The 20,616-nt window shown below is 40.6% G+C and overlaps 1 protein-coding gene across 9 annotated transcripts; it reads right to left on the reverse strand.

Annotated features, from left to right (window-relative positions):
- Nucleotides 1-907: 907 nt before the first annotated feature.
- On the reverse strand, nt 908-20,539 carry LOC119027439 (ETS-related transcription factor Elf-2-like). Of its 9 annotated transcripts, none has more exons than XM_037112646.1 (11): nt 20,152-20,538; nt 16,141-16,471; nt 11,128-11,295; nt 10,720-10,972; nt 6,175-6,288; nt 5,473-5,661; nt 4,986-5,072; nt 4,656-4,851; nt 4,147-4,551; nt 3,833-4,007; nt 908-3,096 (listed from the first exon to the last, which is right to left on the reverse strand). In XM_037112646.1, the coding sequence occupies exons 3-11, from the start codon at nt 11,200-11,202 to the stop codon at nt 2,521-2,523; spliced, it is 2,070 nt and encodes a 689-aa protein (XP_036968541.1). In that variant the 5' UTR covers nt 11,203-11,295; nt 16,141-16,471; nt 20,152-20,538; the 3' UTR covers nt 908-2,520. The 9 variants fall into 9 exon arrangements, with proteins under 9 accessions (XP_036968541.1, XP_036968550.1, XP_036968572.1 ...); XM_037112655.1 differs by having other exon boundaries at nt 16,141-16,476; XM_037112677.1 differs by lacking the exon at nt 16,141-16,471 and having other exon boundaries at nt 4,656-4,848; nt 4,986-5,069; nt 20,152-20,539.
- Between the last annotated feature and the right edge of the window lie 77 nt (nt 20,540-20,616).

Here is a 20,616-nt window from a genome sequence, read left to right on the forward strand (position 1 = left end):
TATTGACGAGTTATATCTAAAAACTGTACTGCAGTGTGTCAATAAAGACACATTGTTCTGGTTACTGGAAGAAATGGTTCCTAAAACACTGCCGACAAAATGGTCTGTGCTTTATCCAGATTAGCAGAGGCATTGTTCCTGTAATGACACCTGCTGTTGAACTTTCCAAATTCTATCAGCAACACAAACTAAATTCCATTCGCTTGCATTTCACTGTGGTGGAGGTAGATATCTACCAACCCCGGCAGAGAAAACTGAAACTCCCAGTATGTCTACATACCAGGAAATGTAAGTTGGGTCAACTGGTCCTTTTATAAAGGTCAACAAGTTCACTTGTTCTGGATACACAACAACAGATTAACATCTGCCAGGCTCTGATGGATGACTATCACACTGATGGCTCAAATATTTGTTGCAGTGCTAGATGTAATCCACTGCTGTCTGATCACCAGAATCAGTGGTACCAAAATCATCTGGCATGACCGACGGAGCTACAGCCGAGGTGTGCAATATTTTTTGTCAATGTTACTGATTATTAACTGTAAGATTGTCATGGGAACATTGAACCGCACATACTGTCCCAACAGATGGTAGTTTTTAAATGTCCAACATACTAGATGGTCAAATACTAATTTTGTAGACACTTTAACATGAGAGACAACATGATTTTCAGCTAAAGCATGACCAAATATGACAGATTTTTTTAATTTTTGTCTACCTGATCAATATAATGTGCAGAGTAACCACAGAAACGGTCTGTACTCAAAGTGCTTCCATTCGACTAGAAGAATAAATGTCCTCACTACATAAAAACATGTTACTGCCAATCAGATTGGTGTTGTGAGTAACCTCCAAGCTTCAATGTAAAAAGTTTAAAAAATAAATAATATAAAGAGAACAACAACTGTCAGGTTTCAAATGTCTTTTTATATTTCAGTAAAATCTAATACACTTTGAAACAAGAGTACAGCAAAATAGAATATACTTCAAATGTTGAATATACAAACAGTTCAGTCTGAACACAAACGCCTTTCTCTCCATCTTACCTCCTCTTGGATAAAAAAAAAAGTAATAGTGATGTACAGGGAAAGGGCCAAAAGAGTTGGATAAAAAATAATTCTGCTGGCAATTTGACTTTGTTTTAACCCAGAATTTAAGTGACATGGGATCCACAGTGGTTTTGGGATTTCTTGCATAAACTTGCGATTTTTGATGCCTCTTTGAAATAACTGCTTGGTTTCATTCTTGATTTCTGACTTTACATACATTTGTTTTTTTCTATTTGGATTCTTTTTTTCAAGACATGGCACAGCTAAGACCTCAGGCATCAGCTCGGTCACATTTACATGCAGCCAGACTGAAGCATTGTCAAATGAGCAAACATTTATCAGAAAATAAAATGATTGAGTAATATTTAGGGGAATCAAGACCTTTTGTTTAACATGTCTGAAATTCACGCCTAGAAATGTTCCTGGATGCTGGATGACACACTGCAAGAAACCTGACCTCTGATGTACAACTGTTACTGTTACTTCTTTGAGATTCAATCTAAGTGTTTAACAGCCCAATAGAGACAGAGGAACTAATAATAAAAATAATAATAATAATAATAATAATAATAATAATACAAATATTAGTTCCCCTAGTTTCAGTAATACTGTGCTTGGTACAAGGTATCAAAACACACAAACAAAAAAAATGTTCAGCCTACTGTTCAGACAATACATGAAAAAGAAAGTCAAAATCAAAATCTAAGGCTGTTCTGTTAACTTTAGCTCTGTAAACTGTAGAGTAGATAATATATATATATACTGTATATATGTACATACTTGACCATTTTCCGTCTGATATCATTCCTTGTTGGAGCTTCTCGCAGCTCCACTTTTCTCTTTCCCTCACTCCCTCTTTTATGACTCACGTAGCACCACCCACACGTCTGCACAGTGATATAAGTAAAAAAAAAAAAAGAAAAGAAAGGTTGCTGGTTTTAGCATCTTGAGGCAAAATTATAAACAAATGGTCTCTACAAAAGCTTCATTACACCCCCCCCCACTATGTCTATTCTTTTATTCCATAGTTTACATTTTGGTTAGTCTAAATTATTTGCCTCATTTTGTAGTGTTTCAGGTTTTTTTGTACTTCCAAGGTTCTTTCCCTTTTTCAAACTTTGAGACATTGACAGCTGTCCTTTAAAAAAGGCAAAAATTGTAGTGATCCGGGTTGGTCCCTTTACCCTTCCCTTCCCAACAAGTTCCTTTAAAGTCTGTGGATTCCTTTTCTTGCAGAATATAGTCTGAAGCTGTGAGAGGTTTCATTGTGGTTCTGACAGAGACCAGTTTAGTTCAGTGAAGTTCTCAGCAGCAACGGGGAAGATGTAAGGACAGGTTCAGGACTAAAAATAGGCCTTCAGGAGTCTTTTAAGTCTCACAGACTGTTGCTGGTTATTACAAGAGTAAAAATGATGCCGCACATATACAAACTAATCCTCTCTGGATGAGATGGAAAAGATATTGGTGGATTTCAACACTCAGGCTCTTCCGACTTCATCATCACGTCAGGCGTTTCTAGTTTGATTACCACTTCAGTGTCCATGGCCTCTGACTGGACATTCTGTTGGACTGTCACTGGCACCTGCACAGCTTGGACCTGGACTCCTGCAGCCTTCAGCTTCTCTAGTGCCCCACCCGCTGGTGCTCCTATGACCAGCTCAGAACCGTTAATGACGCCGCTTATGAGCCGAGGCTGTGCCGTCAACGTCTGATTGGCTGTTGATACAGTTACAACCCCCGCCCCACTGCCCGACTGTGACACCACCAGAGTCTGTTGTGCCTGCGTTGGTACGGTGAGTCTCATCACTTGCGTTCCTGGGGCGACATTGACGGGTGCCAGGGCCCGGACTGTCAGGGGACTCCCAAGGAGGCTGATGCCTGTCGGTGAGGCCCCGACACCAGACTTGTTTGTGCCTGTGGAGGCCTGGAGCTGACACTGAGCTAACTGGTGGGCGGGGATGGTGATGATCTTGGCCAGCTGGACAGTGATCTTGTCCCCGTTCTCTGCTGTGGCTGGGACCATGGTGGGGATGGTCTGGATCATAACCTGTCCAGAGAAAACCACACATACATTAACATGTAAATAACTTATATAGTGGGGTTCACCAAATTTCCAAGATTACTTTTCAGACCATTTTAATACTACATAGAGTGCAATTAAATGCCTCTTACACGATCATACCTGCCCAAGTATGAGTGAGTATGTCACGGAAAATCAAGCGGACAATGAGGCCAAAATTATTTTTCATTATTACACATTTTTTTCCTTATTAACTAGCAGTATAACAATAAAAAAATAATACTAAAATCAATTAAATTAATCCAACGTGGACCCGATAATCAAAAAATATTCATTCAGAAGTTAACAGGGTGGCTGTGGGTCCTTAAAAAAAGTCTAAATTTAAATATCTTAAATTCACATTATTCTTTTGGTCACATTACCTAAAAATGTTTTTCACATATGCCCCGTGTTTTCAGAGAGGACTGGGGCAGAGTACAGGTCAAACTATAGCTAGCTGGCCAGCCTACTAGCAAGGATGTTAGCACAGGTGTTGGGAATCCACAGCCTACAACGCAATCATGCGACAGCTGGAGAGCTTTTGGTTCTGTGCCAACTCTCAGAGCTGAGGGGATTTGGGTGCTGATAATCGAAAGTCTGCAGTTTGTGTTGAGTGTTTGCCCTGTGAGCTGGATAATGAAGTTACATTGTGAACTGTGGTGCAGATACTCTGTTATAATATGCATAAATGATCATCAAAGAATGATATTACAGGTGTACACACCTTCTGTTGTGAGTTGGTGTTCCCAGTACCACCAATGGCCGAAGTGTTGGTGAGGAGGGTGGTGTGACTGCCTGCTCCTGTCGTTCCTGCCTGCTGCTGCACGGCAACAGTGGAAATCTTCTGACCCAGCGATGTTGTCATGACCACAGGCACCTGCATAGCCACTCGCACCGTCCTATTGATGAAAAGCAAGAGAGTGTCAAAAGTCAGTACTTACTGGTGGGGAAAGACGCCAACATTTGCATCAGCCATCCTGCACAGGAAGACCCTTTCATCTCAATCTGAAGATCCTCGTCTCTCTGCAGGAGTCTCACCTTGGCCCACTGGCGTTAGAGATGATAGCTGCATGAGACTGCTGGGCCTGACTCCCATCTGATGCTGCTGAAACTGCCACTATCCTCGATATCCCTGCAGCCGCTGCAACACCTCCTGCCAATGTCTTGTTGCCTGTGGGAACAGGAGCATGGACCACGTTTGCCCTGTTACCCCGCAGGATGTTGGGCTTCTTAGAGGATGACAGATCGCTCGCCTGCAGCAGTACATCTGGCGAGGGCAGCACGCGCTCATAGGATGAAGTCTCTGAGCCAATCAGATCATCAGGGGAGGGCATGTCAGCCTTGTCATCGTCGATTATGACTATGTTTTTGGGCATCTCTTTGAACTGGTAAACTAGGCGCTGGCCCTCTACCTTGGCGAGGATCCCTCGCTGGTAGTAATATCTGAGGGTAAAGGATGAGCAAGAGATTTGGTGATGTTTACCTGAAACAAAAGTATGAAAAACATTCTCCTCACACAGATACATAAATCCACACACACTCCTCACCTGAGTGCCCGTCCCATGGTCTCATAGTTCATGTCAGGCTTGTTCTTGTGTTTGCCCCAAAGTTTGGACACAGCCTTTGAGTCAACCAGTTTGAAGATGCCTTTCTCTCTCTGGGTCCACTTGATGTACCTAGGACAGGTGTTCTTGTCCTGGAGGAGGTCCAACAAGAACTCCCACAGGTAGGTTGTGCTCCCTGCTGGAAATCGAGTCAAGTTAATGCATTGCTTGATTGTAAAACATCTTTATTTGTGCTAAAACATTTGAAGTGGCAACAAATCTATGTATACAACTATGTTTATCATAGCCAGTAACATTACTACTGTTAGGTACCTTTCCCCTCTCTGGGTTTCTTCTTGATGCCGAGGTCTGGTGAGCCATTGGAGATGGAAGACTGATGTGTCTTTGGCTTCCGTCCTGCTGTAAAAAAAGAAGAATTTCATTCAGATCACTGACTTGTGAGGTTGCAGTTAGACCCAACAGTGCGATTATACCACTAGATGGTGCTCTTGAATAAACAAAACAACTATAATTTGAGGTTTTGGTTTGCAGTCTGGCTTATGAGGTAAGTTTAATTACAGAGCTGCCAGATGTTTTCCATTTAAAACTGTGTCTAAAAACACTCAAAACATAGTTTTACTAAACTTTTTTTAGAACTTAAAATTTCCCATACTTCACAACCCAGTGCTGATAGTGGGTCAACAACTGTATGAAATAAAGTTTAAACATTTCTAGATGCTTTTCCTCAGTGTTGGGCTACTAGAGGTTCACTTTCCTTATTTATAACTGATGACAAACAAAACAAGCTTTTTCTGCCTACCTCTCCTCTTCCTGACAGGTTCGTGGCCGGGCTCTGGTTCTGGCTCCTCCAGCAGGGTGCCAATCTCCTCATCTTCCTCCTCACAGCACTCCTCTGTTGATATCTCCACCTCAGTCTCCGTGATCATGTCAGGACGCATGGCAGCGTGAAGGAAGTCAGGTGTCGCTACACAAGGTGGGACAAAAGCTTCTGGAGGGAGGAATTAAGAAGAGTTTGAATTATATTTTAAAGTAGCATTATGAGGTTTAAATAACAGCTTCATGTTGACATTTTCACAGCATTTGTGGATTTAAGCCCCTTGTGAACTTTTAAAATGTTTATTTTCATAATTTTGGTCGTTAACGCCAGGTTTACACCAACAATAAAAATATTCTTGATTACCCAAGTCTTGTTGGAATAGTACTAGAGGTGAATAAAGCAAGTCATTCAATTCTAGATTTTCTCTTAACTGCCTAAAAATGACATTTAGCACATTAAAGACATATTTAAGATCAAAAGAATTACTTCCTGCATATTCAAACTACAGCACATTTAAGAGAGCAGTGGGAATCTCACTGACCAACCACACTCCACACCATACACCTTACAAATGAATGCAATTATGTCACATTAAAAGAAACAATGAAAGTATCACTTTCAAGTTGAACCATTTCCATGCTGTGTTGACACCTTTGTTTTTGTGTGTTAATTTGTGTGTGTTACCTGGGCTGCGATCTTCTCTGAGGCTGGATGGTGAATCCATGCGTAGCAGAGCCTCTGCAGCCTCAAAGGTCTTGTCAGAGCAGTGGATGCTGGTGCCATGGACAGACGCTTCCACTGAAACACACACACAGGATCATTTAGAAAAAAGTTCAGAAAAAATAAAATAACTGGTTGGGCCCAGTGAAGCCTGTGTTTCCTAAATATACAAGTTTGACAATATTAATCCCCACAGGAAAAACCTGTGTCTTTGTTTTCAAAACAAATTACAACAACACAATTACAATAACAACAAATTATTAGCACAGTGCATATGCTGCATACAAAAAACTGTATGGCGCCCCCTAGTGAAGAAACCTTTTTTTAGAAGACTGATGAAAATCTTAAAAGGCAGCACAACCAATCTGATCCAGGTATGAGTAAAGTAGCTCCTTTACCATAGAAATAGTTTTCATCATCTGCCTCATTGTATCACTTGAACTAGGTATCCTGAGTGTTTCCACAAAACACCAAGAATGTTTCTACTGTACTGAGGAGTGAAAACTAATTATGACTTCCAACCTTATGACTAACCCTATGGCTCTCCTCCAATCCAATATAATTGTGAATATGGCAATACACGGCACATAAACGCACGGTGTTGTTTAAATTAAAAAAATGGGATTCTGCCTGTTGTGAAGGAAATGGTAGGTGGCCCCATCTAGAGCCCTGAGAAGGAACCCAGGGCACCTGCTGTTGGTGTCAATCAATGGTGGGAAACACGAGATGCCATCACACCCTGCTCTGTCCATGTTTGGCTATCTTACTGAGGCAACAGGCACCGCATAGGGGAGAGAAATGGGCTATCTTTAGATTGTCTGCTCATTCAGTCCCCCTAATAAACAAACAGGACATGCTGGGAGTCCTCACAGCAGAGACCCTATAGCCCTCAGTGCTGCCCTTGTAATGAGACCACCGAAAGGCATCAAGTCAGAAAACTGCAGCTTGGCTGGACCGACATAACCACATATAGATACTTTGGCCATTTGTAGTCTGTGCAGAATAGTAGGATTTTTGTTTTTCATGCTTACTTATTAAATAATAGAAAATTACAAACAGTGACATTTCCCAAGAATTATGTTTTACGTGGGTGACATATAATTAGAGTATTACAAAATTTCAAATGTGAGCAAAATGCCTTTAATGAACCTTCAGTACAATGTAACGGCGCCAAGAGAAGCAGCGAGTCCGACAAAAAGTAGTGCTGCCCCTGATAACTTCCGTGTTTACAGTCCTCATCCTTTCCCTCCAGTTCTCTTCGAAGAAGCCCACAAATCCTCTTGTCACTCAACACCCGCCTCGCTTCCTATTGGCTAATTCTTCCATTAATAACCCGCCCCCGGTGAAACCTGATTGGATGTCTACTGACGTTGTGAAACAGCGCGCATGCTATTGGACTAACGAGGAAGTCGATCAACAACTGACCCCGCCCTCTTACATACACAATGCTTCCGCCATCGATGTGGGACAAAAATACTTTCAAAATTGCGATTAAACGTAAGTGGGGACGGAGTTATGTTTTCAAAACACCTTGTTCATTAACAGACACCGTTAACAAGCAAGTGAAATCATACAAATTGTGTATTTACAGGTCAGTGTGGTCGAAGGCTGAAGCCGCACTTGAAACAACTACAGGGCAGAAAGCGACTGAGCCAGGCCATCCCACGCTTCAATCCGAAGCTGCACAACACGATAACGGAAACCATGAAACAAAATTATGAAAATCTTTGACACTGGAAATGTGTAAAATGTGATCACCACACCTAAATGTAACAAAAATACAAGAATACGACGGTTAATTTTCAGGTTTAATAGGCTGTTACGTATGGACACTGAGTACTGTTACTTAATATTCTTCCCATAAACAAAATAAACTGAAGCCAGTTGGGATCAAATATTACTACATCCATAATTCATAACAATAACAGAGGTGATATCTGTTCACATGTGCCGGATTTATGCTAGTAAAAATAAACCCACATGTCCTTCCGACTCAGACAGCGTGGCAAAGACGTAGGAAAGACAACATCTTTACACTTCCTGGTTGTGCAGAGCCGATCTGCAAACCGTTATTCTCAATCACACTGCGGTGAGAAAAATCTGCTCCAACATGCAAAACACACCTCGTGCAGACAACCATCTATTTGTGCAAACAGCAAAGCGCCGCTAAAGTTTTTCACGTCTTAAACCGGGTTTGATAAACCTTGTAGCAACGCCATGCAGGTTGCTACCAAGGTGATCACTTCCTGATTGCCCTCCATTACTTCACTACACTACTTAGCGTACTGAGGCACAGCGGTCGAGGTTAAAAACACAACCCTGTATTAGAATCAGCGCCCGGGTCGAAGTAACAGGTACACCGAGATACATTACCGGCTCTGATGAGTAAATCGAGCTGGTTTGCGTGCCCCTCATGCTGTGAAGTCGCCATGTTTTCCCCTTGCTGCAGATTCACATTGACTTCTCACTGAATTGTATAGGAAGCTACAAGCTCATATCACTCCGCCACTAAAGGGAGAGCTCCTCAAATTCAACCAGACACATTACGGCGGCAGAAAAGTATCCGTCCGCCGCCGACACAGGAAATCCTTCGTTCGCCCTCCCCTCCATTGCGTAGTGACTACGTCAAATAAAGCTGTACTGTGATAACAGCTTTTACAATAAACTCACTGGACAAACATCGAATAATCTCAGAACAAATTTGCAAGACAGTTTATCTAGCCAACTTAAGATCAAAACAATGAACAACCCTTGTTTTGTAAAGACTGACTTTTGTTGTTGTTTAAACTATGGATTAGAATGACCATACATAATACAGTACATACATACAATGCTTCACAGCATTCATTATGTACTTTTAACTGGTTTAACTGATCTATTAGTGTCTTTTTCTTCTATCACATTGCCATGGGATGGGAGAAACAGCATTTAGTTTTTTTAATGTATGGGAGTACAACAAAATAGACAATAAATTGAGTTGAACATAATTTAAGGCCTGTGGTCAGCTGATTAACATAATGAATCATAGAACACGACCCAAACTCATTGATAAACATTTTGGTTGACAAATGTTAAGGATTCTTCCTTCTAATGTTCAGCACATGCAGCTTGCTAAGTACGTATGTTTAAAATGTATGACATGCAAACTGTCGATGAAAAAATATTTCATAAATTCCAAATTATATTAACTAATATCAAATCTTTCAGTGTGTTTCATACTTATGAACACTGTACATGGATCAGACACTAGACATCATTAATAAGGGATTAATGGATGATTAGAGAAATTTTGCTGTATATCTTCCCTGTTCATCAAATAGTTATGGTCCAAAAAAAATATCCACAAGGTGGCAGTGTGTGAGCACAGAGGCCTGCACTTCTCTCAGCCTACTTTACCAACAGTCCATGACACATAAAAAGAGAAGACAGAAACAGCAAAAATATTCCAATGAAAAACAGGAGGTGAACAGAGCCAGAATATCAGATTATCAATACTTAAACATTTTTTATAAACACATCACAAAGGCAATGCTTCACGAAATCAACTGCCATATTTTGCTGATGTGCCACTCTGACAGAGCTCTCACAGTGTCAACTGAAAATATGTGAAAATCTTTATAACTGTGTCAATGTGAACCATGACATGGCTCATCATGATACACTCAAATGATAAGCCTCTTCATTAAAGCAAAAGTAGAGTAAAAAAAAAAAAAGTCCCATGAGTTTCAAAAAACCATCAACTAGTTTCTGGAACATGCAGCCTGTACCTGTGAACACTTTCACAGAAGGTAAAATGTCTCTCTTTTTCTAATAATTTAAAACCTCAGTGGTACAGAGGAAATTGAAACTGTGCATTTGCAATGGTAACAGGACAGAGAAAAGAAACACAAGTCAAATTTCCCTAACCCTAACCTCAGTAAAAGGGCTACAAGGTTGCTTATCAACATAGGTTTGCTCTGGGCATTCTGATTAGTGACATATATGTGTTATGTCCTGCACCTGTATGACAGTCATTAGGAATGTCACAGTGAGGACAATTTTCCAACAGCTAACAGACATCTGACAACCCCGGTGGTACCAATTATATAGGACACCGTACAAGAGAAGATGTTTGTTGGTGACATAAAATGAGCGCATACTTTGATCTTTAACAATAGATCTTAAGGTCTTCAACTCACTTTGAACAAAACAAATGCTTTGATAGTTGGTTCATTCGGCCTATTAAGTTTTGAACTGCCAGTTCTATCAAATACATACACTGACCCCCCCAACTGTAGCTGATGTCCACAGAGCTGACTTATAAAATAAAGCTAATGTAAAGTACATACCTGTTGTAATGTTAGATCCCTGTCAAGGCTCCCTGTCAAATTAGTGGTTTTTATTTGGTGAACTATGGCGCTGACAAAAATTAACAGCCATCTGGTTCGCAATCCTACAGTGCAAAAAAGTTAGATTATGAGGAAACATTTAATCAAATTTCTGATAAATACAGCAATATTAATGTCTCACCTGCCTCTCCTTCTGTCTCCACCTCCTGCTCATCGCCCACTTCCTGCATCAGGTAGGCCTCATCCTCATACACCACCACCTGGGCTGAATAACCCTGCTCCTCAGCAAGGTTAGCACCAGGCACCTCCTCCACTATGACTGCTGGGTAGTCCTCGGCCTCCTCTCTGTCCTGTACATCTTCACAGGCCTCCTCAGCTTCACACTCGCCTTCTACCTCTCCTTCATACTCCATGTCCACCTCACACTCTTCCCCCTGCAGGGCAAAGGTATTGGGGGAGGGAAAGAGAACAAGTCAAAAAACAGTCAAGGACAGTCAAAAAAAAGTTTTTAGTGAGAGAATAAGATAGCGAAAGCTGGATTTTGCTGCAGTGGTAGTGTTAATCTTGCTTGTGCCTGCATCCAACCCACCTGCTGGGGGTACTCCTCGGCTGTGACATACTCCACCACTGTCCCACCAGCGTCGACCAGCACCACTGAGGTCATGACTCATGCTCCTCGGGGATCAGCAGTCACAGCCAATGATGTGCCACAGTGTCTCTGTCTGGTGACCTCCACCAGTTTGATGAAGAAAGACCCCTGAAGAGAGAAGACACTTTGTTTAAAACAACAAAGTCTGTGACACTGCAAAAGTACATGATTTAGTACATATTTTGCAAAAGTGTGTTTGATGAAAGACGTCTGCCTTTTTGCCCTCTGTCAGCCGTGTACGGTGCCCTTGAGACAAAACAATCAATGAATCCCTGCCACCTCCAGAGTTGTTTTTATTGACCTGATGACCCTGTGTGTTGAACAAGAAAATTAGCATATTTTTCTTTCTTGACATTTACCAAACTGTCAAAAAAAAGGATCATGAAGTTTAGAGACTTAACTGAAAAAAATCACCTGGCTAAAACACAACTACCACGTCCAGAGTCTGTCCTAACTGTAGATCGAGACCTCATCAAAGGCAGAGCTTTCTCCCATCTCTTTATTTCCAACTCTGGTCTGCAGGAAGTGCCTGTCAGCTATTACAGGAACAAATGCACTGACAGGAAGCAAAGTCAGTCCCTCAAACACAAACACAGTGTCCAGCAAAAGATTTAGGCGGGGCAGACTGGAGCACCACAGGACCCTCGGTTCCTGTTTTGTACTGCTCCACAGGACAAGAAGAAGTAGGCAGAAGCATGTAGAGGCACAAATACACAAACTGCATGATGTTGTTTAAACCAATGCTCCACCTGCTCTTGCTTTATTAATATTTTCAAAGGTTTGACTTGAACACTGACCAACTGGGATTTGTCCTAGTAGGCCACCAGGGGTGAGCTAAGTGCAGTCATGGTCAAATGTTTACATGCACTTGTTAAGAACATGTACAGTATGTCATGGCAGTCTTGAATTCCAATGATTTCTACAACTCTCATTCTTTCTGTGATAAAATGAGTGGAACACAGACTATTTTGTCACAAAAACATTCATAAATTGATTCAGTAATGAATTATTTCAATTCCAATTAGTTGTTTGTAGGTCTACTGAAAATGTGACCAAATCTGCATTAGACATGTAGCTTTAGCCAGTTTCTTTATATATTTAAGATCCTCATCAAGGTTCTCAGAAAGCTGGAATCATTAAAAAGTTGGTCCCAGACAGAGGTTTTTATCCACTTATGGAGCTAACATTACTATGATTAGTTGGCTCGCTGGAGCTGATAAACCTGATCACAACAGCAAGCAAATTCAATACATGATAGTAAGGAATAAGAAATATGCTCTTTTCTACATCTGTCTGAATACATGAAAATGTTCAATGGTTCAAGGGTTAGGGTTAGCTGCAAAGAACTCTGTTTAAGTTTCTGCTCACACCTTGCACATACAGATTTTGCATCAGTAAGAAGGAAAGTGGTCCTGAATGCACTTCACACCATGATTGGACCCCATGAGTATACCGAGTCTGAAAATCTCACTGGAAGCTTTCGTTTCCTAATTTTTCACATGGAAAAACAAATGCAATACCATGAATAAGAGGTACTGAAATTGTGAGTGTTTAGTAATTATTTAATTCCTCATGTCTCTGCTAGCTTTATGCCAGCAAGCTCATCAACTAAGCTTCAATTGTGCCTTTTCAAAACAGCTATAAACAATAATGCCTTTAGATGTGATAACATACACCATGTTCCAGGCAGGACAACTCTCTGCTCCTCACCAATCACAGCACATCCCCCCCACTTATACAGCCAAGAGGGCCCACCCTCTGCATAAAGATAATCCTGTGCAAAATTCTTCAAATTCTTCTCTACACACAAGGACAGAGATTAGAAATAACTCTCTCACTGACACTTTGACGTTTCCCACATTTTAATTGAAAAATGTAATAACAACATTTCAAAACAGCTGAAAAATAGCGTAACTTTTCATGCATTAACTAGGGATTTAGAACCTTATATCACACATCTTCATACAGGGTGTGTATAAGGACAGGCTCAGTTACTCTAACCGTTGTATAATGGATGAACCATGATGAGCTTGTGCTCACTCCTCTGCTGAGACCACATGATATCAGCTTGGATGGAGAAATCCTCTGTTCAATTATTCAACAGCATAAAGCTGAGGCTCATCTACAGTTGTGCTGTCACTTTTATTTGAAATTCAAACACTGAAACGTGGAGGGAACTATTCGAACTATGATAGCCTGTTCAAGACCAAAATGTATCAGACTTACAGTCTATAAGCTCAACAGAGTAGTTTGCCTTGTGATCCATCTGAGGGTGTGTTTAGGTTAGCCAGCACATGTTAAAACAATAAGAGATTCATAAAGTGTTTAGTCATTCCATAGGCTCTTCATCTGAGCATGCTCCAGTAATGTCTGGGACAGGGACATGGGCCCTATGAAGGGTCCAACATTTTAAAAACATGCAACAGTCCCAAACTGGGAATGAAATGAATACAATCTGGAATTTAACTAACTAGCCACTAACATGGTAATGGTATGTAAGAAACATTTGCCAGCATAATCGTTGTTTTGGTACAGTACATCATGGACAAAACAGACAAAATGTTCAGCACCATTTGTGAGAGGGAAGATAAGAGAAGTAGTTGATCATTGCATTTATATGTTTTGTGTTTTAATGCTGTTTAAATGTAGACTCAATAATGTCCTTTAAAAAATATGTCTGGTCAGAGTTCTATATAGCAGGAATTCTGTAACATTAATGGTCAAATTGGCCATCAAAAAATAAAAAAGAGTCTGATGTTAACTCTGGTTTGACTTACTGAATGTTCTATTGGCAGACATTGATCAGTAAACTAAGCTTTTAATGTTGTTCACTAAAAAGATGGAGTATACCAGGGAGCAAAGCCCTCCTAAGAGGACAATCACAACAACAAAGCATCTGAGAAGCAGTGTGAGGAAGTATTTTAGTCGCTACAAAACTGTTGTCAAACAAAAAAAAAAAGCTGTCTGTTGACTTTGTTGAAAAAGGCTGTTACTTTACAATGACAACAAATCTGCAGACTCACCTGGAAGCTTGCCATCCAAGTGAGGCAGCAGTGGCACCACAGACAAGTCTGGCATCGCCAAGTCTACAACAATATTTGATGCTACACTCAGCTTCAGCAGAGCCCTTGCCATAAGCTTGTAAAAATGCCAACAGTGATAGGATAACAAGATTTACATGCATGCGTATGCTGCTCAGGATCTCATGGTGGAACTGGAGCCACCACAGTTTCAATGCACTTAGTGCAAACAGGTTGACACCACAAAGGAAAACATAAAAACTCTGAGGGATAAGACACTGTCTTACCATAGACGGACGGACAGTGCTGTCCATACAGCTGTGAAAAACATTAGTATTTAATTGTAGACAGGTATATGCATGTAGTTAATACTAATATCAATATTATTCTGTAATGGGTTCACACCAGCTGCAACACCCATCAACCTGTTCTCTTTCTTCCACTGACTATTCAATCATCATTAATGCATTATTACATGGGACCATACCTGTGTTTGAATTAGTCCTTCATTTTGATTCTCAACTACACACCTGAGAAGTCTAAAGACTAGAAATATGAGTTATGTTTCTGTGCTAAATTAGGCTACTTCTTGAGTTTTGATGACGATGGCTCAACATTGATGGCTCAACCTTGATAATCATTTCATAATAACATCATAGTTTTCCAAATTGGAATCAAATCCTAAGGTGTCTAGAGATTCCTACCCACCTGTGACACATGCACAGGTCTCAGAGACAGCTCCAACTGACATGTGCTGCTCCTGAGTCCCAAGAATTCAGGACAGATTGGGTCTTCACTATTTCTTACCTGCATAATTTTCTGATGTTGAAGTGGATCAGTTCCCTCCAAACTCTACTTCCTCTCATACATCCAATCTAAACAGCCTGACCCAAGAAAAGTGTGTACATGCGTTGCACTATGCCGTTATGTTTCTGTTTAACTGTCAAAGGTTATTATGCAAGTTCACAGAGGAGCTGGAGATTGTGACACTGGGCTTTTGTAATCTAATGAGCCCAGCTAACTCCTTTCATTAGAAAGTCAATCAGAAAGATATTGAGCTAAAGGGAGGCTCAAAGTGCAGAGTACTGCAAGTGGTGCCTGTATGATTTCACTCAGTCAACAGAATGACATTGCACTAAAATGACAGCACACGTCAGTATGGATCAGCCTGGGCAATAACATAACTAGGTTTGTCTTTCGCTCTTTAATGCTATTCCTTCTCTTTTTTCTCTTTTCATTTCCTTTCTGCTCTGTCTTTATTTTCACCTGCTATGATGCTGAAACCATTTGTCTAAGTGGACATACATGGCTCCAAAATATGAAACATTCGTGCTGCAGGCAGATTTCTAAAATGGGATAGTCTGACATACACACATGCACACATAGACAAACACACCAAGCAACACACAAATGATCTGTTAGGAGTTTCTCATCAGGCTTCATTGACTAAAACAAGTATTACAGGACCTGTTGGATGACAGTGAACACGTGGCTGCCTCTTCACTTCTCGGCTCTAACAAAATGAATCATGATGACTGGCTGCATCATTACCATTTCAACAAACTACTTCAATCAGAAACTATCAGTACATACCTGTTACATTACAAGCAAAGGAACAAATTATTCTAAAGGTTAGCAGCAGACAGAGTGACCTTACCACTCCTTACAGTGAGCTACTAGTCACACTGGTATTTCAAGAATTGAAAATATTTCTGTTGCAATGAAAGTCATTCTGGACAACAGCTAGAGCTACATGTTTCACTGTAAAGATGAACACTGATTCGTTTACAATTGTTGCCCTTGTTCATGGTGTAGTCAGTAGCAGTCTCGAGACTTCATTCGATACAGCAGAGTCATCCTGACAGGCCAACTTTCCCACCACAAGATCTCAAAGAAAACATCCAAACTAAAAAGGGCCAAAGTCCAAACTTGCCTTCCCACAGAAAAGCTGGTGCGATTCAAAATCCTGGCTTGCATTTTTACTTGTCTGCTGCTTAAAAATCCACAGAAACGAGGAGGAGAATGAGAGAGTGAAACTGCTGCTGTCCTGCCATGACAGGAGAAAACCAACAGGACATTTTCTGCATCTTTGTCTCCTTTTGCCTGCCTCTGGCTCTCTCCCACATGCCTCTCTGTCCGACATCCATCCATCCATCCATCCATGTGGTCTTCCATCTCCTCTCTCTGCCTGCATGCTTGCTGTCTGCCTGCTGCCTGAGTGGAAGGAACCTCTCAGAGCGACTCAGCACTTCTCAGACCCTGCCCTGAGCTCAGATCACATGACAAGGGTGGAACACACACACACACACACACACACACACACACACACACACACACACCACAGTCACATGATCTTTCAACAACTGAGCTTTTGTTCCAAGTAACTGGGGCTGTTGGTAAAGATACAACGCCCTGCCTTGTGTCCTGCCCTCTAGACACACACACACACACACACACACACACACACACACACACACATACACACAGTGATGACACAACAAGCGAATACATGGCAAGAATGACCTCAGGACTGACTTGACATACACCCACCCATCCACACAAACACATACACACCCTGGCAAATTCCACTATAACTCAGCTGCTAAAATTATATATGCATGAAGTTGTGTTATTAATTCCCTGTGGTGTTCCAGTGTCACATTTAATCTCCTGTCACTTAGTGATTTAAAAAATAGGCCTTGGGTGGGTTGGCACTTTTGGGTCAGAGTACTGGTTAATTAGCATCTGGTGTGAAAATATGCCTAAAACTTTCAAGAGTTTGTTCTAAGATGCAACGATAGTCATTCCTATTAGGCTGCAAATTCTGTGATAAAGCATTCTGTTATCACAAACTAAATTTAATATTATAGCTTTAACAATCCCATTTCCTACAAACTTTGATTATCAATTCATCCATTAAGTCACTTATTTAATAAAAATGCAAAAGCAGGATCCAGCCTCTCAAATGTGGGTTTTTTTCTCATTGTCCGTTTTATGTCATTACATACTGAACATTTTTGTGTCTTAGGCTGTTGGTCAGACAAAACAAGCCATTTGAAAATCTGACTGTGGTAAATTTATCAATAAATTGACAATCAAAATAATTGTTCCTTTCAACCCTAATTAGGTCGTTGGAAAGAATATTTGCCTGCATGTTGATTTTTTAAATAAAAAACTAATATTGTCACAGTCTTGGTGTAAAATAGCTTCATGCAAGGCAAATGCACTAACAAGCTGGGAAGTTCCTTTGTTTTCCCATATGAAACCTATAGCATTGCCATGGTGGTGTATTTGGCAAAATCATTTATATTAAGTGTATATGTCCTTCAAAGCTCCCAAAAGTCCACAAGATATGTTGTGAGATGACCTTTTGTCAATATAAGGCTTAAAATAGCTAAAACAATGTGATAACTATGGAGCTTAACTTGTTATTTTCACCTAAGAATATGATGAAACATGAAAATGTCCAAATGAGCTCTAAAGCTTTTCAGAAAGTGACAATAACACAGTAATGATGTGTAGTCTGCAAGCGACGATCATCTTCCCAGTGCAGTTTACTGATAGCTGCACCCACCCATCACCAATCCATCCCTGTCCTAAGCGTCTGGATCTATATATTTCTAGACAAGCCTCTCATGATTTAGCTTCATACAGGACATTCAGGCACACCCAGTGGAAACCTTCAGACAACAGTTCAACTGTTAGCTCAGACTGCAGGATATAGCAGCTGAGCCAAAGGCAGGCTGGTCAATCATTTACCAGCACAAACCACTGACTCTTCACTACAGCTCACTCTGGAGACAGCAGATCCAGGCCTCTGGCCTCTGTTGACTAACCAACACTAGTTTAACACACATAATTGAAAATGTATATAGCAGAAGCCACTAAACTGTGACCAGTGACTTAAAAAGAATACTGCACTACACCAGTAAATTAAATGGTGTTAATATACAGTTTATTCATAGATAGCTAGTCATACATAGTCAACTGATGTGGCTTCTTCAGGGCTGATGCTGATACCAATTTTTGAAATCAAGGAGACTAAAAACCAGTATTTCGGACCAGTGTCCATTTGCAGCAAAAATTAAAGTCTGTGTGTCAAAAACAACATTTGATGGAAAAAACCTAAATCAAATTCACTGAAGTACTGTTCTTCAGTACAATTTTGAGGTAATTTACTTGAATAGTTTACATTATCTGCTACTTTAAATTTCACTACCACTACATTGACTTGATACATTCATTTACTAGTTACTTCACATATTCAGATCATTCAGTGTTTATAGGCTATTAATTGTGACATGTTACCGATCAGATATTTTTGTGGGCAAGACACTTTGTGAGAGGATAAGGATTAAATTAGGTTATTTTATCAGCAATTTTAAAAAATCATTGATACTGATAATCAGAAAATGCCCTGCCCTGATTACTCGGACTAGGGATTCACTATATAAACTGACAGACAAATCATCCGCCCAATATTGGGAAATTTATGTTATCAGGAATTTACTGATATTGGTGAAATTATAGCCAATAAGATAAAGTCAAATTACCTTCACTGACTGAAGATAATGATACAGTAGGTGGCTGTTTGCACCTTGAAAGTTTGTTTGTGATAACCAACAACAGCAAGAGTGCAGCCCGTTGTGCTCATGACGTTAAACTGCTGACATTTTTATAGATTCAGAGGAAAACAATACAATTCAAATTTGAACAGATGTCCTGACAAGGTTCGGAGTAGAGGGGAAAAGTCTACAGATTTTAACACAACAAATCTTCTTAAATACATTGAGTACTAAACCTTTTCTCTCTTAGTCTTTCTTCCCTCGGGGTCTGCATAAACTACAGGTTAGGACCTTTTATCAAAAATACAGGAGAGTGAAATTATTGGTAACCTTACTGGTGTCAGCAATGATCTGTTTATGGGAAATTAATGTTATATAAAAGAAAAAAGCACATATAAAATCCATTTTGCACACCATTTCTTTTTTGATCCATCAAAATGAAGCTGAAAGTTGTATTCATTTTAAATGCAAAAATGTACTACATGAAACAGTTTATCATTAAATGATCTCTCATTTTCCAGTCGGCAAAACATATCAACACAATTTACACTTTGAATTCTAACTCCAATGGACATTCGAATCACTCTTTTGGAATGCTTGTGCACTAAATACTTAGGAGTAAAACATCAACAAGACAAATAATCGATGGTTATGTCACTGACCTTCATACAGTTTAGCTGATTTTGAAATTTAAATTTTGAATATACGGGAAGTCGGCTGAAATAATTTATCATCTATTTGGATTTTTCAACAAGTAATGAGAAAATGGAAACAGCTCCTGACAAAGTCCTCCCATGCAGACAAAGTGCCACCAGCATCAGTGGCCTGCCTATCAACACCTGACATCACATCATCATAATATGCATATGCATATAATATTTCTTGCTGCCTTACAAATCCTATATAGTTAAATGTGTCGATGCAACTGGTTTTAGATCGTGGTAATAGGACTTACAAAGCAGTGAGGCTGGATCCAATATTTCAAAGTACATCGCACAGTTGTCTGGCCGCTTGTTCGCAATGCTTACTGTCAGACTATGTCAGGCATGTACAGTGAGTCACAGGGGGAATTCACTGTTGCAATGATACCTTTGCTCTTCAGAGCAGCTAACCTTATCAATGAATTATTAGCCAGCTCCTGCATCATTTACACATAGTTACGAGTATGCCGAAGCTGGTATCGAATGAGTTACAAGAGCCGTCATTTTTGAGCAAACGTCGCACAAAAGAAGCTGAAAAGAAACAGAAACTGAACATTGCCATTAACTTAGCTAACGTTAGCTAGCTCCGTTAGCGCTGTGACAAAAACAAGCTGACAGAAGACAAACACAAACAAACCATGTGGCTAATTCTGGCTAATGTCTGGTCAGCTCACTTACCGTGAAATTATTTTTCTGGCTACTTGCTGGGGACCAACTTAGTTGACAGGCAGGAACTTGGCGTTAGCTCGCTGGCTAATGAGAGTTTGCTGTGTGAGTGCGTGTCTGTGTGACATCCAGTAACCTCTCCTCCTCCCCGGACGAACTGACGGTCTGAAGGGTCCCGCTGCTAACGGGAACGCGAGCTAACTCAACATTAGCGTTAGCTGTTTGTGTTCACGGTGAGCCTCCAGACAGATGGGCATCAACAGAGCTCGGTGCCCTTGGTGTTGCATGCGCGACAGTCACTGAGTGAGGACGCAGCCGCTCGGTCAGGACGGGCTGCTGCTCTGCTAATGGAGACGGACTCGGTTGTCAGTTTACTCCGCTCGTTCGGGCAAATTACACACGTGACGTCACGCCGCACATAAACAACCAGAGCTCGCCAGAACAAACTAAACCTTTTCAGCTTGATTTCGTTATCGT

Source organism: Acanthopagrus latus, chromosome 1 (assembly GCF_904848185.1).
Source record: "Acanthopagrus latus isolate v.2019 chromosome 1, fAcaLat1.1, whole genome shotgun sequence".
Lineage (NCBI taxonomy): Eukaryota > Metazoa > Chordata > Actinopteri > Spariformes > Sparidae > Acanthopagrus > Acanthopagrus latus.